The 19380-nt window shown below is 35.2% G+C and overlaps 1 protein-coding gene across 5 annotated transcripts in view; it reads left to right on the plus strand.

Annotated features, from left to right (window-relative positions):
• Window positions 1-19380, plus strand: part of SBF2 (SET binding factor 2) — a 259204-nt gene that overhangs the window by 207847 nt on the left and 31977 nt on the right. For 3 of the 5 annotated variants that reach the window (XM_051621095.1, XM_051621096.1, XM_051621097.1), the window contains exons 24-29: window positions 2451-2626; window positions 3505-3650; window positions 7510-7708; window positions 9652-9848; window positions 15288-15425; window positions 16561-16656. In XM_051621095.1, the coding sequence (XP_051477055.1) occupies window positions 2451-2626; window positions 3505-3650; window positions 7510-7708; window positions 9652-9848; window positions 15288-15425; window positions 16561-16656 (952 nt within the window). The remainder of the gene's footprint in view (window positions 1-2450; window positions 2627-3504; window positions 3651-7509; window positions 7709-9651; window positions 9849-15287; window positions 15426-16560; window positions 16657-19380) is intronic. The other 2 variants (XM_051621099.1, XM_051621098.1) reach the window with 1 other exon arrangement.

A 19380-nucleotide genomic window follows, 5' to 3' on the forward strand; every position in this document is an offset into this window, starting at 1 on the left:
CATTTACATGCTAGCAACTTAGTAATAGGTCTTATACTAGACCTAAAATAATTGCTTAAATAATACCTGGCCAGGTAATAATACAATAATTGTATTTATCTAAAAGGATCCTAAAATCTTAGATGTTTAAACTTAACAACGGAAGATTGCTTAATGTCAAGTTAACTAATAAAGACAATAAGGGAGTTAATATCTCTCACTCTTTTATGACCACAGCCAGGTGTCCCTTTGTCCCACCTGTCCCTCTGGCAGGCTTCCCCACTGGAGAGGAGAAGGTCCAGCACACTTCCTGGAAAGTATAAGGGAGTCCCTCTGATCAAAGATGGGACCAGGCTTTTACAAAGTGGATATCCACTTTTATAAAGTGGATTGACTGCTGTCATTTAACTGTGTAGCCATACCTCCAAACTCTCATTGGAGAATAAAAGGAAAACAGTGGAAAACCCCAAGAAGTTATGAACATCAACTTGGCCCTCTCTTTGCACTTTCAAGGTTGCTACCAGCTCAGAGTTTGTTAGGCCCTTTCCCATGGGAATCTTTCCACTCCAGGCCTGGGCCTGTATAATTGAGAGGCAGAGAGCAAGTGCATTGTAGAGGGAAACAGAGGCAGGCACACTGACAGATGGAGCATCCTGCTGCACAAGCAAAGTGATTCTATGATTGGCCAGAATGAATGAGCCTCTGGATGACTTGCGTGAACCCTGGTAGTTCACTGACTTCTGCATAGATCCTGGTGGTTGCCTGTCTTTAGGATCATCATCAGTGTGTTCAGCAGATGCATGTACTGCAGGGCAACTGACTCAGATCTAAGAATAAGGAATTAAGAAGTCTCTGAAATCTTCCCTTAATGTTTTTTCTTGGTGGTGATCTTAACTGTAGTTAAACCCTAAGAGACTGAATGTTGAAGGCAAAGAATTTTGTATCATGGACTAAAAGTAGATTGCAGTACTTAAGATACGAAATATTTTGTTGAGTTGGCTGACTGCAGAAGTGTCTTTTCACTGATAGCAATAACTAGCATTTGAAAACCTAGTAAAATAGATCATGAGAATTTTACTAGTTCCTTAAAATAACAGACATCCTTCAATATCCTATTCAAAAGCATAAGATTAGGAACACAGCTGACTAAAACAACCAAAAGAAAGTTGTTCCTGTGGACTTTTGAGAGGACTTCACGAGGACTTTTATTTTCCAAAACGTTTTACCAGAATAGTTAGCATGTTTCAATGATGTGCTAAATACAGACACAGCTCAGTGTTTTTAGTGTTGGATTCTGGTCAAACATCATCTTTGCTTTTGTTTAGCATAGTTTTGTAATAGGTTAAGAGAACAAAAACAATCAGCAAACAGTTTACTTTCTGTTGCTTTTGTAACAGCTAGAGTTCAATACAGTATGCAATGGCCCCTCCTCTTTGTTTATTAATTATAACTTTCAAAAGGTTTTGACTGTAGTTATGCTATTTAATGTCCTTAAAGCTTCAGATCAGTGTAACCCCTAAAGATTCAAAAGCTCCTTTCAAGGAGGTCCTAGTACAACAGATTTATTAGTCATTTGGAAAGTATTTGCAAAACAAGTGAAATTAAAAAGCAATCGTGAAATCCGCCTTCTAAATGGCAAACAAAAGACTTTCAAAAGGTGTATAGGTATGCACTGAAAAATAAAGCTCTTCGCTTTTTCCACATTCCTAAAATTCTTTTGGGCCCTTTTATGGATTTCCTGTTTTCTATAATTTTTTTTTCCTCCCCCCCCCCTCCCCCCAAATTGCTGATTGTCATACTTTTGGCTGAGGATGATGGGATGGCTTTTATTTTTTTTTCCCAAAATCTTTCAAAAAGCATTTCTAGCGGGGTGGATTGGTCAGTGTTGAATAGCACAAGGTTAGCTCCTTTTTAAGGATCAGATTTCGCTCTTACATTTTTATTATTAGCAGTTTTCTGTACTTTGTACGGTGTGGCAAAAATTGGAGTGACTTTAGTAATGGAAATAAGTGGTTGTGACATGTGAATGCTGAAATCGTTGTTTTGATGAGAGTCTTTCAAGTGCATTACCAGCCTTAGATCCCACTGTATATGGGCAGGGCTGGCAGAACATTTCCAAGCTAAGCTGTTGCACATGACAAGTCTTTGAACTGTTGTAGACATCGTAGTACCAGCACTTCTACTTGGATTTACCAAAATGTTTTGTATTTGATATTATGGGAATTCTAGATGCTTCTTAGGGAAAATACCTTAGTATTAGGACATAAAATTAAATAAAAAATTAATAAGCTGTGTGTAATAACTCTCAAAATCAGTAAGATATATGCACTTGTATTTGTATATTTTCTAATAGGTATTGTACTGCATATGTATGGGAAAATTGCTAATATATTTTACGATCTTTAAATTTCTTTAATTCTGTGATTTATCTTTTTTTTCAGTTTCTAACATGTCATGTTTTTAATATGCAGTTAATCAAAGTAGCATTTGATGAAGAAGTCAGTCCTGAAGTGGTGGAAATATTTAAGAAACAGTTAATGAAGTTCCGTTATCCTCAGTCTATCTTCAGCACTTTTGCATTTGCAGCTGGGCAAACAGCTCCACAGATAATTTTGCCAAAACAAAAAGAAAAGAACACTTCATTCCGGTACAGTCATTCTTCTACTTTTATTTCTCATGTTCTTGTTTACTGTTAGTCAAATACATTGAACAGTAGGACACTTTTGCAGAAATGCAGATCATTCAAGCAGTTTCCAGGAAATTAGAAATAACTGATTGCTATTCTACATCTTTTTATATCTACTGAGTAAAAGGTAGATTAATACGATGTACAAGTCCGTTTGGTGTAGGAATATATATCATTTATTGAAATTTCTGGCTGCAATGAATTTGAACAAGCATCTCGCTACATTTTGAAACATACACAATGTAAAGTTACATCTCCAGCTATGCAAACTATGCTGTCATAAAAACCAGACTTCCTGTGTACTTCTTTATAGGTTAATAACCTAATGTGGGTTAAAATTAATTTTACCCTTAGTACAATCTGTACAGTTGTCATAGTGCTTTTCAATCTAGAGTTTGAGCTTTGGGTCCTCTTTTAAAGTTTATGTTATACGTTAACTTCTACTAGACTAGATGAATCACTAGTATGTTCCAAAGTGGTAGTTCCTGTGATTCTCTATTGGTTATTGCATTGTTGACACAGGAAAGTAGAATCTCAAACTAGTAATGGAATCCTAAAACTTTAAGGTAACTTCTGCCTTTACTTTGTCAACTTCGTAGATTTGTCACATTGCTAGCAAAATATCAATACCTGAGGAAAGATCTTGGATGCTTTTTCATTACCATTAGACATAATGGGTGCAAATTTATCTCAAAATAATACATTGGTGTTTAAAAATTAACATAGGAAATACTTTTGTGGTAGGCTGTATTTTTTGTCATTATATAAAAAGAAAAATTATGGAATACATTTTATTTGGGTAATTGGTTTCATCATAAAAATCTGCTCTGAATTTATAGTACCTTCTCAAAAAGCATAGTGAAAGGAGCAAAACGTGCTGGGAAAATGACAATTGGACGCCAGTATTTGTTAAAGAAGAAAACAGGCACAATAGTGGAAGAAAGAGGGAGTCGCCCAGGCTGGAATGAAGATGATGATATCTCTGGTAATAGTAATTTATTTTTTTTTTCCTCTGTTGATTGATAAGTCTATCCTATTGTGCTTCCATTCCAATATATTGAATTTCAAAAAGAAATTGCAGAGTCTGCCTAGACAGTAAAGCAAAAGGTTTCAAATATGTACATTTATAAGTGTTTTCTTCCATGATGATGAGGCAAAAGAGGAAGTTGACTTCATTCAGTGGTGAAGCAAAATACTAGATTATGATTTTTTTAATTATAAAAATGTTTGCGTTTAGTATCTTTCTGTAATCTTTTACCTCATAATAGTGTAGATGGAACAGCACAGAAGCATGCTGTAGCTTCCATTTTTCTTTAGGCATCATGACACCTACAATTAGTCCATGATAAGAAGCAGTAATTGGTGAGATTCAAGGAAGAGCAAATACGATGGGAGACTTTTGCAGATGTTGAAGTGACGTGATTTCTCGAAGTGGCAAAAGTCATTAGTACTGAAAATACAATGTTTCCAAATTTTGGTTGAAAGGATTTGGGAACAGAAGGTAGAAAGTGATTTGGGTGCTTTGTATAGCTCATGTGATGGTGCGGAGTTTGACCTTCTTCCAAATACTTCTTTTCCTACCATGTGCTGCTGTCAGTATATCCTTATCTGGACCAGTGCTAATTTATAATAAACCACTAGAGGGAACCAGATTCTCCTGTACATAAACTGGTATTGTTTTGTCACACCATTCTTTCCTTAAAAAAAAAAAAAAAAAAGGCATTTCAGATAGCTAAGTGTTCATCAAACACTAACAATTTCTTCAAAACATTGAACAAGTCAGATTTTTCTTTTTAATATTTCATCAGTGTGCAAGACAACTTTCGTGACTTATGAGCAGATAATAAAAGTTGTCTGAAGCAGGACTTTGTTTCTTCGCTGTATCTGTTCTCTCCAAAATGGAAGAAAACCATTTCAGGAAAGCTAAAAAGTCTGTTATTTTGTTCAAGATAAAACTCGTGCAAAAATGGCAAGAAGAAAGGATGACAAAATACAGAATATCTTTACAGTGCTGAAAAATTACGTTCTTAATTGAATTTCCAGCGTCTTCCTTAAGTGCTGAGTTATTACATGTTCTGATGTTTCAGGCTTTTTGGCTCAGAAGTAATTGTGCAGGCTGTACCTGTGTGATTTTGAAGTGATTTTGTGCCCTTCACCCAGAGACACCAAGCACAATCATACCTGTGTATTTGTACTTCTCCTGACAATGAAGAAATTACAAGTTTTTGCATGGCTGATGTACAAAACAACTATATTCTCCTATGGACACAAGTGTAATATAAACGTTAATGATAGCCACTTCTTTTCTTCCCTAACAAGAATTTAAAAATATAAATGTTAAGGCTTCCTACCTGCTGTTTTCCAAATGTTTTGAGTGTGGACATGTAAGGTGATCAAAGTCTGACAGTTTGCTTTTCTCTGCATGCTGCACTGACTCAGGTATAGTCAGCTGTCAACAGCAGTAACTCTTTGTTTCAGACAGAGTACAAATAGCCATAGAAAATTTGCTATTTAACCACAGCCATTTATTTTATGTTGCCTGCTGTGAATGACTTCCTTTTTCCACATCTCAGAAACTGAAGTATAGGAAACTCTGCAGCTATACCAACAACGAAGCAAACAGGAATTGTCTGGAGCAGGTGATGCATTGTCTTAAAAAAAAGAAATATTAAATGTATGATTGGAAGGATCTTCAAAAGATCATCTACTCCATCTCTCTGCCCCAAGGCAAGATCAGCATACTTAATCTGTCCCTTACAGATGTTTACCTAACTTTTTCTTAGAAGTTTTCAAAGACGAAGATTCCACAATTCTAGGGAATTTGTACTAGTGCTCTAACCATTTTTAATGCTGCAGAATAACAAGCAACTTTCTGGTATTCAGACCAAAACATTTCCTTGCCTCAATTTAAAGCATTCACTTCTTACTCTGCCACCATACACATATAGAAGAGATTATTCCCTTCATTCTGAATGCAGCACATAATGTGTTTATGGACTATTGTAGTATTTCTCTTCTCTGTTCTTTTCTGGGTGTTAAATATCTGCCTTTCAGTTCTTTGTTTATTAGTCTTTACAGAATTCTGATCGTCTTCATTGCTCTTTTCTCAGTTGTCTTCAGCTGGTCCACATAGAACTTGCAACATGATATAAAAAACTGGGCACAGTACTTATTATCAGTTGCTGATGAACACCTAATTTTGCTCCCAATTCCTCTCCATCTCTTGATTTTCAGAGTTTAGAATCTCATCACTACTAAATTCTGTTTCATACAGGTGATCATATTGGTATGTTCTATAAAACAGGAGACTATAACACCCACTTTTACAAGCAACCATATCTCAGGAGCAGTAAAATAGAGGGATTATTCCTCTTCCATTCAAAATAAAATTTTAAAAAATCCGTTTAAAACTTGAGACAGAAAAACATCTTCATCTCCCTCTTCAGGTTAAGGACAACAATGTGTGCTCTTACAATCTCTAGATTTTATGCACACGAAAATCTTTTCCAAGTTCTGATTACCGATATACCTGCTTTCATGAGAAAAAATGCATTTAAAAAATTTTTTTTTAAAAAATGCATCCTTATTTTATCTGTCTGTTGTAGCTTTCCATTCAAAACTGTTAAATGCCAATTTTCTGTATGCCCAAAAATAAAATTATTTCTAAAATTCATTAGTTATCTTTCTTCTTAGTCCACTTTATACTCGTAAATGTTTTGTAGCTTCTTTCTTCCCATGAAAAATACAAAAACATAGCAAAAAAGAGGAAGTATCCACATCATTCAGTTGTTTTTTACATCAAATGGAGAATTGGGGTTTTTTATGAGCTTCAGGGACCATAAAATTATTCATTTAGATTTTATGCTGATATGCAAAAAAAAAAAAAGCATATGGGCTGTACTGTAAATTGTGAGTGTTGTCTGCTGCTAGTAACATTTTAATTATATTGTAATTTTTATTTTTTAAAATAATTTTAATTTCTAGGCTTTTTGAGTCAGGTTTTTAATTTATATCCCTTTCAGTGCCTCATACATGAAGAAATACTTTTCCTCATACACACATATTTTAATGCTTGAGGTGGTAGCAAGTAAATGATACATGCTGTGAGCAGTAAATCTGCTTTCCGAAGTGTTTGGAAATAGTTGGAAGTATCAGTAACAGGCAGGTGGCAGGTTTTGTACAAAGACCTTGCTTGACTTGAATTTCAGTGTAGTTTGAACTTGTGACATGGTTTTTATCTCTCATGGTTAAAGGTTTTCTGCTTTGGAAATTGCAACTGACAGGCACGCCTGAAAAAAGCTGCTGTTTGACATTGAAACTGAGACATTAAGAAACCAACAGTCATTTGTTGGGAAATTATGGCACAGAAACATTTCTTTTATTTGAACCAAGCCTTAAAAAGCTTGTTAAGTCTTTTGAAGATGGTTAAAAAGACTTGCAAGGTCCACTTTATCTTGGACATTTAATGATTTTATGTGCACATTTTTCATTATTCTGTCTAGTGTACATCTTTGTAGAGCAGTTGTAGGTTTAACAGGTTTTCATAAATTGTTGAAAGAAAGATCATCTGCCTTCAGTTAAATGAATATACAAGATAACTTTGTCCAGGATTTTAGCAAGAGAGTAGTCAGCCATGCCAGTTACAAGTGCAGTAGGTAACTGTGTGAAATACTCGGGTTTCCTGACAAAAATATTTTTTTATTGCTTAAAATTTCTATAACCTGTGGTTCAAAGTGATTCTTGGCGTTCATCACTGACATGAAGACAAATTCGGGAGAAAATAGCATCGTTTTCTGTATAACTGCTGGCCTTAATAACAAACTCTTAAAGATTTTTAACTTCAGTTTCAGATGACAGTGAGCTGCACACAAGCGGTACCCTAAAAGCATCAGAAAAATCAACAATGGAGCAACTAGTAGAAAGAGCCTGTTTCAGAGACTATCAGCGTTTGGGACTAGGGACCATAAGTAGTAACTCTTCTCGCTCAAAAACAGAATACTTAAGGATAACTGCACTGAACAGGATGTATTCACTTTGCAGGAGGTAAGTTTACCAATTCAATTATGTAGTTGAAAATAAAGATGACCTAACACATACCACATGATGTATCTATTTAAGCAGCTTATCCTGAGAGAAGAATTGTCCACAGTAGGAGTGTTCAACCAGTGACCTTGAAGCTATTTGTATTCCACTCAGGGATTTGTCTTCTTGTGGCTGCATGTGTACTCATCAGATTGGGGAAGACTGCCAGCAGCAGTAGCTAGAAGTGAGGTTTCAGAACTGCCCCAACTCTGTCAGACAATACAAGTCTTCCTTCCTTGGTTCTTTCTGTAGCCCATGGGAAGATAGTGCCACTGGGGCTTTTGGAGGAGGTTAACAGAGATATGCTGAATTGCCTTTTGGAGAAGTTTCTCTCTCTTGGCTTTCTACATAGATGTCTAAATCATTAGGCTATTTTTCAACTTAGTGACTTAGTCACTAAAGTTAGCTGATAGAATTCAGTTGCTCAGTAGGGTTTCTGTAACTTGCTATGTTGGCACTGGAAATTATTCATGTAATATATTTGCATATAAAATCTCTTCCTAAATAAAAAAGGCAAGCCTCAGAAACAATCATACTGACCTATTTCCTTCAAATAATAATAATAAAAAAACCCACACGTTTTAAAACAAAAATAATTAAGGTGTTTACACTACTTCAGAAGTTTGTCATGTGATGTGTTTTAGCACATGAATGTTACTCCTTTTTTGTTGTGAAAGCTGATGTAGTTTACTACCATTACCCACAAAAATTCTTTTTAATACAAAAGCATATCTGCAGGAGTCATATTAGAAGAGCATTTAAATTCTCCAAAGCCAGTTTTGACTAGTCATTGCTTTCATAATGAATAATAAAATCCCCAGGTCTTCATGGAAGAAAGGCACACAAGAAAAATGTTAGATCCTTTTTTGTTCTCTGACTTACCTGGAGTAACAGACTAATAATGGGGTTTGTTCAATCACCATTGAGTACAATGCAGACGAAAGCATTAAACCTGTACATTCTTATTATGCTTTGAACATTATGCAGACAACTCTTTCCTCACCTAAAACCATCAGGTTTTAACATTCTGTAGGATTTTTTGGAAAAAGTAATTAGTATCTGGGTGAACTACAAATCTCAGGATATAAATACTTATTTAGTATCATATTGATTACTTTGTTTTATGAAGCACACTGTAAGTATTATGTACATTGATTTTGCATGAGGGCAGTTCAATAAATGTCAAAGAACTGAACTTACAGGAGCAGTTTATATTGTGGGGGAACAAATTTAATTAGTAAGCACTAACTTCTCCCTGCTCCTTGTCTTAGTTTCTTCTTAAAATATGAAAATGTCACTGTCATTGAATATTTTTTTGATAGAAAATCATCTCTCATTCTTTCACTAACATGATGGGTTTTCTATTACTAAATGTATTACTGAATTTCCTAATGTCTCAATGTATTGTAGTGTTTTAAAAAATACACAAATAAGCAATTCGAATAGACTGATCCAGGGAATCTGATTTTAAAATTTTAATCAATTTTGACATAAACCAAAACCTATTGTTTTAGTTGTGATACTTTAGGCAATCTAACATTCTTTCCTTTCAATTCTCATATTTCACATACAAGTGTCAAAACTACTAGCTAAGAGATATGCTAAGAAAAAAATATTACCAAAGAAAATATAACTCTAAATGGAAAGAGACTACTAGTGTTAGTCTTACAAATCTGGCATAATTAAAGTTGTTTTGAAAATTCAGTTTTCTTTACAAATTATTGTGTTTGCTAGGATTAGACTAAAAATGACAGTTACTAAGTAAAAAATAATTCTAACAGTTGAAGTATATTTTCACTAAGATGTATATTCAACTTGTAATTTTAGGCAACTTTTTGCACTGTTTAAAATTTTTAAAGCAATTTTAATTGTAGTTCCATTTTGTCACCTTTTTGTGCATACAGTTACCCTGGCCTTCTGGTAGTACCACAGGCTGTTCAAGACAGCAGTCTGCAGAGAGTTGCTCGCTGCTACCGTCACAATCGCCTACCAGTTGTCTGTTGGAAGAACACTAAAAACAGTACTCTTCTACTTAGATCTGGGGGATTTCATGGAAAAGGTGTTGTTGGCCTCTTCAAATCCCAAAATACACATACTACAGGTGAGTTGATACAGCTGGGCTTTCTCTCTTAGTAATTTTATGTAGAAATACTCAGTTTTCGAGAGGAAATCAGTGATATGATTGAATCAAAAGTCTCAGGGAGTTAATGGCTTGCTTATATTGTATGAGTTCAGCTTCATTACTGTATGTCAAGAAACAGATCATGAATGGTATGAAAGTGGTTCAGACAATGTCAATGAATAATTTGAACATACTGGTCTCTACTAAAATGCAATCCAGACTTCCCCCGTTTCCCTTAAATTATCTTTTTCCTTTGCACTGCTCTATGTAATGGGTGGATGTTGTCCTTTTAGTAGAGGATTATATAGAATATTAGAGAGACCACTATCCATTGGATTTTGCTCATTATTTTCATTGTAATACTAGCTTAATTTTTTCTTTCTTTTTTAAAGCATAGACCTGAAAGATTCTAGTTGGGGGTCTCTGCATTAACTAAATCTCTTCCTTCACATGAACAAGATTGGACCAGCAAAAGTTTTGTCAGAATATTTAATTTTTTCAAAGAATATAACATTAGAGCAAAATTAATTTTGGAAAGAACATTAGATGACCTTCATCATTCCCAGTCACAGTTTTGGATACTTATTGTGACTGCTTGGTTTTCCCTCTCTTAGGCTGATGGTTTCTTCAGAGTTAATTTCATGCCCAGAAGGACTGCCATATTGTTGAAGAAAAATTCAGTATTCTCTTTAATCAAACTGACAGTTGTTTAGAAATTATTCTAGAATAAGGCTATGATTTTATTTATGTATTTACTAATTTACTTATTTTGAGAAAAGGTGAGGTAGAATTGGAATACTGGGAAGTCATTCATGTAGCAAAGAAAATTCTCCATCCTGTTTATGTTTGCATTTCATCCTAGTAATGACCAAAACACAATTATAAGGTTTTACTTTATTGAGTAGTTTGTTCTATACAATTTTTCAAAACCTGTAATAAGCATACTGTACAAATAAGTACAAGTCTCATAAAAATAGTGTGAAGATTACATGATTTCATTATTTTCTGCATATCCTCCTGATTTTTTTCTTCACAGAGTATCTCTATGAAAACCACTATTTTCTTACTTGTAAAGAACAGTTTATAGCAGACATAGTGTTTAGCTATATGAGGTTTTATGTGTATCAGATTAATCTTTAAAATACCAAAATTTCAGAGATACTAGAAAAACATTTTTTTTTCATCAGAATCTGGACTGGCTACTAACACTAATTTGTGAATTACTAATTATCTGCTTAATATTCACAGCTATAGCATTAATTCAGTGTGTCTTTTCAGTGTTTTGTGGGCACATTTTTTTAGTTGGAATGAGGAACAAGGTAATAAATGAAGTTTTATATAATGCTTTTTTGTTGAAAAGATTCATAAAATGAATCAGTGAAGTACTACCAATAATTAACACAGTAACTGCCATAGCTGTGAGCTACACCAGTTGTTCCACAGGTTTATAGTGTGACTTGTAAGCATGGTAATTCTGGTGTTAGTCTTGCAAACTGATTAATGCTGATTGTTTATGCTGAAATACTGGCCAGGCATCTTTAACCTGGTATAAATGTAATAAATTGAAACAATTCTGCAGGAATAGTCTGAAAACTGTATAAAGACAAACACTTTCATGCTTTCTGTAGTAGCTATCATTTCTATGTGTGTGAAAGTATGAGAGCCTTCCAAATCAAGATCGTTAAAGCCCGACCCATTAAAGCATGTTTCCTATGTGTAATCTCATTGCTTTTGTAGGTAGTTTCTTTTTTTATTTATTTTATATAGTCTTTTGTATTGCCACTGTCATATTCCAGCAGTATATTAGGCAATAGATAATCTCATTGACAATAACTGTATCTATCAGACATTAGCTTCTGGAGTTACTGCTTCTTTTAAAATGTGAGGAAAATGGACACTTTTCTCAGCAAGGTACAGCAAGGGAAATGAAAAATATTTCTTGGATATTTCTTTTCTTCAGAATGAAGTTGAACCTTGTTGAAAGAAATCTTTTGAAGAAGTTGATCACTAAAGATAATTATACACACGTGTGTGTATTTGCCTCAGTAGGAGTTGTGTACAACGAAGGAAGGTCTATATTGAAAAACATACTGTGATGCAAAATAAAAGGACAAAGATAATCTTAAGTTAAATTCAAGTTGACAGGTGCATACTTCCCTAAGCAGAGATTTCAAAGTAGATTTTTATTACGTGGTTCTGAATTGATACACAGAAGCAAAGACCTACTGAAACTTGATTAAGATTTTTGTGATCTCCTGTTTACATTGTGTTAAGCAAGTTTTCAGAGCATAGTTGAGATCAATGTTATGTAAGAGGCACATAACATATATTTTTAGAGAAATTACGCAAAATTATATATTGCTGTATGGAACTAAACTACATCTGCAATAGAACTGTGTTTTTCTAATGTCTGTTCACAAAGAATTATTAACAGATAATTGAATGTGAGATGGGCTGTATACTGGTCTTTTCAAAAGTTCATTTGAAACGGGAAAGTTGGTTTCTGAATTTCATTGTAGATCTAAGTATGCCATTCTACCCCTGAATTGCCAAGTATTGTTTGATTGTCACATAGGAAGACCACTTTTGTTTCTTGTATGTGGTAACACTATCCAGGAGAACAGTTACCCTGATACAGGCTGGATTATTTACTATATTAGGACCTATTGTAAGATAAAGCTGGAGCAACCTGAATCCAGGCATAAAGAGCACACAGCAGGCAATCTTACTGCATTGCTAAGCAATGCGTTTCTTCCCTAGGATTTATAAAATTGCTACCAGGATCTCCATCCCCATCTTTTGTTTAAATCTTCGCTGTTCTGATAGCCTTTATGTATGATACAGCACTTAAAAGAGCAGTCATTCTATAGAAATCCCTGCTCAGCTGTGCAGGTATGGGGTTCGTGCTTTGAGCCAGCAGTAGTCTTTGAGCCCTTTATGCTGCTGTTAAGCACTGTATGATGGGATGATTGGTGGTAAGGATGAAGGGCAAATTTTCCATTTACAATCTTTCACAAAGACATTATTGCCCTCAGTCTTTAATTCAAATATCTGCCCAATTCAAATACAAATTTTCATATTAAGTCAATAATCTCCTGAGTGTCTTTCGTAAGCCACACACAGTACTCTTCACAAAATAAAACTTTTTAAGTGCAAGTGGTAAGGACATTATCCTTCCATTTGGTCATTTCATTTCCTTTAAATAGTTAATTGACTTACTGTGTCATTGCTTCAAGGACTAGGAGACCCAGAGAGATCATTCAAGTGGGAGACCTTGTAGCCGCTTTTTAGTACCTGAAAGAAGGGGCCTGCAAGAAGCTGGGGCATTTGCACCAGGGGGGGTAAAGGTTTTAAACTGAAAAAGGGATGAACTTAGATTAAATATTAGGAGGAATTTCTTCACTGTAAGGGGGGTGAGACACTGGAACAAGTTGCCCAGAGAAGCTGTGGATGTCCCTTCCCTGGAAGTGTTCAAGACCAGGTTGGATGGGGCGTGAAGCAACCTGGTCTAGTGGAAGGTGCCCCTGCCCATGGAAGGGACATTGGAATGAGATGATCTTTAAGTTCTCTGCCAACCCAAATCATTCTGTGATTCTGTGGTTTCAGGATGTGTAAACCCTCCTTAAGACTTTAAGAGGAAATAATGCTTTTCTTCAGGCTTGTGTCCGCTTTGTCAGACAGAAACAGTATGATGTTTCCTGCATGTACATTTTCTAATCACTTCCTAATTGTACTTTCTCTTCAGACTAATTTTGACAGGGCTATTTAGGTACTAATAACAGGGCTGTCTTGAAATGTCTTATGCCACCTCCAGGTAATTAGGTTACTGTCTTATTAGTCTCCAGCATAGGATCTGATTGGATCATCACTGGAGAAAACTATTTAGAAGTTGCCGTTGTGGTTCATTAAAAAAACACTCATTCAAATTCTTTTACTCTCTCTTTTTAGTTCTTATTCCAAATCTTGGCTTTTGTGGTCAAGATACCAAATCCTGGTTTAAGCAGCTGTGACATTTTTGTCCTATAGCAAGTCCAGAGGTGGTTACAATAAACTAGAATTCAAAAAACTTTGCTGACTACTTGAAAAAAATGTGAGTTGTTTAGACTGGGCTTTTTTTTGTCATTATAGTATGGCTCTCGACCTGACCCTCATCTCCCTCCCTTCCCTTAAGTCCTTGCACCTGGACACAAATGGGTGGAGTTTTACTGGTTAAGATTATTTTTTTTCTTATTATTGAGATTTTTTTTCCCTTTGGTTCTGTGTTTTGTTGGTAGGTTTCCTAACTTTTTAAAGTTTTAACATTGTCTTAAGTGGATTTTCTGTTTAACTCGAGTACTTTCTCAGAGCATTGTACCTTCTCATCATGCCTTTTTTTTTTCTCTGCCCTCTGTTTTTAAACTGTTTCTCTTCCCTCTCTGACTTTGCTTTCTTCCAGTCTTTTGCAGCCACTTCTCTCTCTCTGAAATGGTCCTTCTCCATGTCTCCAGCAGTTTAAGCAACATCAGTAACAATTGGAAAATTGTTCTGTTTCTGAGATCTGTAGAGTAGTCATCTGAAACTACATGTATATAAAGGATTATTCAGAGGTTTTCAGAGAAGGAATTGTGGTTCTCACAGCAGTGCAGCACCCCAAGACACTTCCTGAAGTTACCTACTGGTGAAGGAGCAGGTGGACTGTCCACTAGGGAACAGGAACGTTACTTTTCATAATTGAAGATCCCTAATGTGTGTTACCCAAGTGTGCATGCACTGTCCATCCTCCTTCCTCTCTTCTTTATTCCATAAAAAGGTCAGATTCTGGGGGTTGGGTACCTGAAGGACATTTAGATGGTGTCTGTTAAAGCCTTTAAATGGCAGCAGAGTGCACAAACACTGGTGTGTTTTGATAGGTGTATGCTTGCAATGAATGGGCAATGTATCTCAGGGAACCTCCAGTTATACCTTTTGTTACTGGAATGAGGAAGAGCTGGTTGAGCATGGTTTTAACTTTTGTTAAAAGAAACATTTACATTTGGAAGTTTCATTACCTGTTGTCTACACATTTTTTAAAAAGGCTGAAATTTGCTAACAAGTAGCAAAAAAATAGAAATGTTACTTTTCATTCTGAGAGTGAAGGGAAGGCTACATCAGCATCTCCATTCTTTCTGTATTGGTCAGCAGCTAATGATAAATAGTGACCATGAGGTAACAAGACTCATTCAGAAGTTTAGTTTTGTGGAGTGGAATGCAAGAGAGCATTGCTGGGTGCTGCTCTGCAACCATGTTCTGTGTCATCAAAGGAATGGCTTATTGAACCTTTGATAGACAAACCATGACATTTTCAATGCTCTGCTTTACATGTTAAGCTTTTTATTTTGCTATTCTATGTATTTATAATCATACTTGTATTTTAATGTTCCATTCTTCTTGTTACTCCAGCTCCTGCTTCTTTAGAATCTTCAAGCAGCATAGAACAGGAAAAATACCTACAAGCCTTACTGAATGTGATATCCGTCCACTGCAAAATGAATGGTAGTAATACTCTCACTGTTAGACCAACAATTGCTCTGTCTCCAGGTAAAACTGGTTTATACAGTGCTTTTCTATGGTAAAGTTGAAAAGTGAGTTTTTTCTGATTTGGTTTTAGTTCAGTGCCACGTATGAATTTTGTTTCTTTCTTGTTATACCTTTCAGGTAGCTTGTTTACTCTTACAGTGAAATGTGTTTTCTGCATGTAGAGTATCTTTGTAATCCCAAAATATTTTATTTTTTTTTTAATCCTTCACTAAAGGATTATCCACCTGTGGGTCATAGTTTTGATGAAATTCACTTGAGTATGGTGGCCAGTCTTGAGGCATTAGTAATTTAGTATGATTCTGGAACAAGTAAAATTAAGTTCTCCAGAACATCAAGGTGGCAGAACTTTCCAGTCTTTTAATATAAAATACAACAATTAAGTTATATAACAGAATCGAAAGCAAAGATGCACTTCAAAATAATTTATAACAAATTTACTGTATTTAAAACTGTATATCGTGTAAGAAACTGCCAAACTGAAGAGAATGCAAAATACTGCTGTATTCCACATAATGAGAAAACGTGAGATTTCAAGCTCAGATGCTACATTAACAGATACACTATTTAGCTGCAGTAGCAATGGAAGGTATATAAGCATTTTTCATGTGTATTACATATTCATAAAGGGCTTTTAATGTCATTTCAAGTAGAGCTTTACTTGCTCTGAAGTCTTTCAAAATACGCTGTTTGAGTTATGCATATGTGGACCTGCAAAAATATGAATCCATGTTTTATTTCAGTTATTATGTGATGAAACCTGGTAAGGCTTATGTGAAGGTAACCCCAGTGTCTTAGAAAGAGGAGTACGTGACTTTAAATTGTGTCTGTCTTGTCTTACTGGGTGGTAATTGGCCTAATATAGCCAAACAGTGGCTTTTCTTGTAAAATAACACCATTCCCAAAGAGTGCATGCTTTGCTTCGTGTGTTGTAAAATATGCTGCCTGCTTAGCTATGTCTAACAACTCCATACTGTTGCCAATGTATACATCTGTCTTAAAAAATCAATCTGAAGTACAAAATTGGCAAGAATTAGCTGATTGTGTGAAAATACGGCATTTTATCAGTTATGTTAACTGTTAGTCTGAGTAACACTGTAGTTTTTTAATCTTCTATTCTTTTTTTGGCTGACTTTAGGCACTGAAACGAGGGCTTCAAGAATGTCTACTGTGTTTAAGCAGGTAGTGCCAGGACATTTGGATGTAAATCTATCCAATAGCTTTGCTCGAGGAGGTTAGTAAGACTAGCTCAAAGTCTGTTATTCTAAGTAATAAATTATAACAAAATGTTATAAAAACAATTACACTGCTTATAGATTCAGTACTCTGTGAAACGACAAAATAGAAATTACAAATAAGCATCAGTCTATAACATTGAGCACCTTAATTTCTATTTAAGTCCCTTAGTTACCATTGAAATAAAGTTTGTTTCATGTTGGACATTAGTGGAAAAATAAGTACTCGATTAAGAATTATGTTTCAAAATACTTCGTGATTCATCCATATTTTTAATTTGTCTAAAATGTATGGCCTGAAAATGTATATTTTATTTTAAGGTTGAATGCACTTTAGAATCTCAGAATGCACTCTAGAATCTCATCTACAGATGATTCTGGCATTTGGCTGAAGATTAGCTGATGCTTCATAAAGTTACAAATAATGTATCTGAATAATTAATCTGAATAGTTAAGGGAGCCAGTAATGTGGCCAGGCAAAATAAGTAAGCACGTACAGTGTGTTCTTTGGACATAGTTATTCTGAGGTACAAGAGCTCATCAGTATCATTTCTACAAGAAGCCTTCATTGTGTGAAGTCCATTCCAATTGCTATTACTCTTCTAGTCTGATTAAGTTGTTAAGGTTTTTTATGTGCAATATATGCTTGAATTAGTGCATCAAATTCCTTTAATCAATGTTTGTTAGAATAGGGATTAATCTGTTTCCCAAATCGGAGCATTTTATATTTTGTTTATTACCTTTTAGCCCTGAAGGCTGCTCCTACAATTGTTTCTAAGCATCTAAAAGTTGTTTTTCTTCCTTTTTGATACTTCATCTTAATCAGTTAGACCTGCTTTGACCTGCTGAGGTCATTCCAACCTAAATTGTTGTGTGATAGAAAACCTATAGCTTTGTATAGGGAAGAACAAAACAATTTTGTAGAGAAAAACATCCAAAAGAGATGGACAGGATTAGAGAAATGAAGGGGAAAAGGGAAAAGAAAGGGGGAAAGGAAAGAAGCAAGGAAAATACTCAGTGCTATATAGAGAAGTTACATGAGGATTGTAGCAGAAGGAAGGGATGAAGGGCAGTTAAATCACCGAGAAATGGAAAACACTGCATTTTCATTAACCATAATATGTGCATACTTAATATCTAAATGTTCTGTTTATGTTCTCTGTTTACTTGTCTTGTTATTGTAGCACCTGGAGATGAAAAGACAGTGGTTTTAATTGGATAGGTAAAATGGCTAGGGACCTAAGAGAACAGGAGTTGGTAGTGTCTGGAGTTGGTGACTGTCCCAGCCTGACTTTGTACTGAAACAGTGAACGTGCTGGATAGCTAACAGCAGGTTTTGGTTGGATTCCATCCCCTTGTGTTGGGACAAAAGTGCCAACAGTGAAGTGGTGCTGAGGGACAGTGGAGGTGCTCCAGATAAGTAAAGGAGAGCTTGCTAGTTGACTGTCTAGAAGTTGTCTTTTGAAGATAAAAGGATGACTGAAATAACCATTGCTGGTTTGTGGTGTGATAAGATGTTTATTGCTACTCAGTGAAGGAAAAAAGGACTCTCGAGGCAGTATTAGGTCACAGACATGTCATTTTGTTGGGCATTGAAATCTCTTGGCTAAACTTCAGTAGTAATCAGGAAGAGGGCAGAGAAGTTATGTTGTGTCTTGCTGGATTGATGCCACACCTGCTCTGTATATCTGAAAGGTGTAATTGCAGCCCAGTATCTGCAGTCTATTCACAGCTCAGCAGGATACATGAGGACTTTGCTGAAACAAGAATGTTTGACAAGTACAATGGGAGCCCTAGTGAAGGTGAGAAGTTGACAGGGTAAGAGACAACAGGGAAAGGGAATATATCCTTGATAGAAGTAAACACTAGGTGTTTTTTTTAGATTAGCTAACACAATTCTTTTACAAGGAACTCTAAAATACACAAAGTATATAGAAACTCTTAAAACTGTTGTTCTCAAAGAAGTTGATTCAGACGATTTATGATTGCAAAGTTTTTTACTACATTTTCTCAGCTAGTTATATTTCATATGTGAAGCCGTGTCACAAGACTGTATGCAGGACCAAAACGACAGGGCTGAAAAAAGCAGGCTTGTGCAGACAGCCTAAAATGGTGATTTCTCTCTCCTTCATATTTCTAATAACTCAAAAAAGAAGAAAAAAAAAAAAGAAATGGAAAAAAAAAAAACAATGCTAAGACTTTGTCATAGCAAGCAGCTATGGGTTTTGCACTAAACTATAGAAAATAGAATAACAGTATTCTTGTGGTTATGATTCTGGATCCCTCTTTCTTTTCTTGTTTTTGTTCTCACACATACCAGGGCTCAAAATCCAGGTTCAGCTATGGTACACCAATTGAAAATGACATTTTCTATTTTTTGTGCCAGAGAATGTATTTTTTATAATCATCCTCTTAAAATTGAAGTTAAAAGATATGTTCCAGCACTTGAATAGTATTTCTTATTTTTAAATATAATCCATATCCCTGTCATGTATGGTTTTTTACTTCAGAACACTGTAACAAAGTGTTTGCCTAAAGCCCAGTTAAGTTGTTTCTGATCTGAAATATTTGGCCAAATACTTATATTTCATACTATATTTTAATTCGTGGACCTTTTTTTGTCAACACCTTGGCTGATATCTTTCATAAGAACTCTTATGTTCACTCAAAATACATAGCTTTTCTTCTCATATTACCTTATAAGTATAGTGTGGTTCTACAGA

This window comes from Apus apus, chromosome 5 (assembly GCF_020740795.1).
Source record: "Apus apus isolate bApuApu2 chromosome 5, bApuApu2.pri.cur, whole genome shotgun sequence".
NCBI lineage: Eukaryota > Metazoa > Chordata > Aves > Apodiformes > Apodidae > Apus > Apus apus.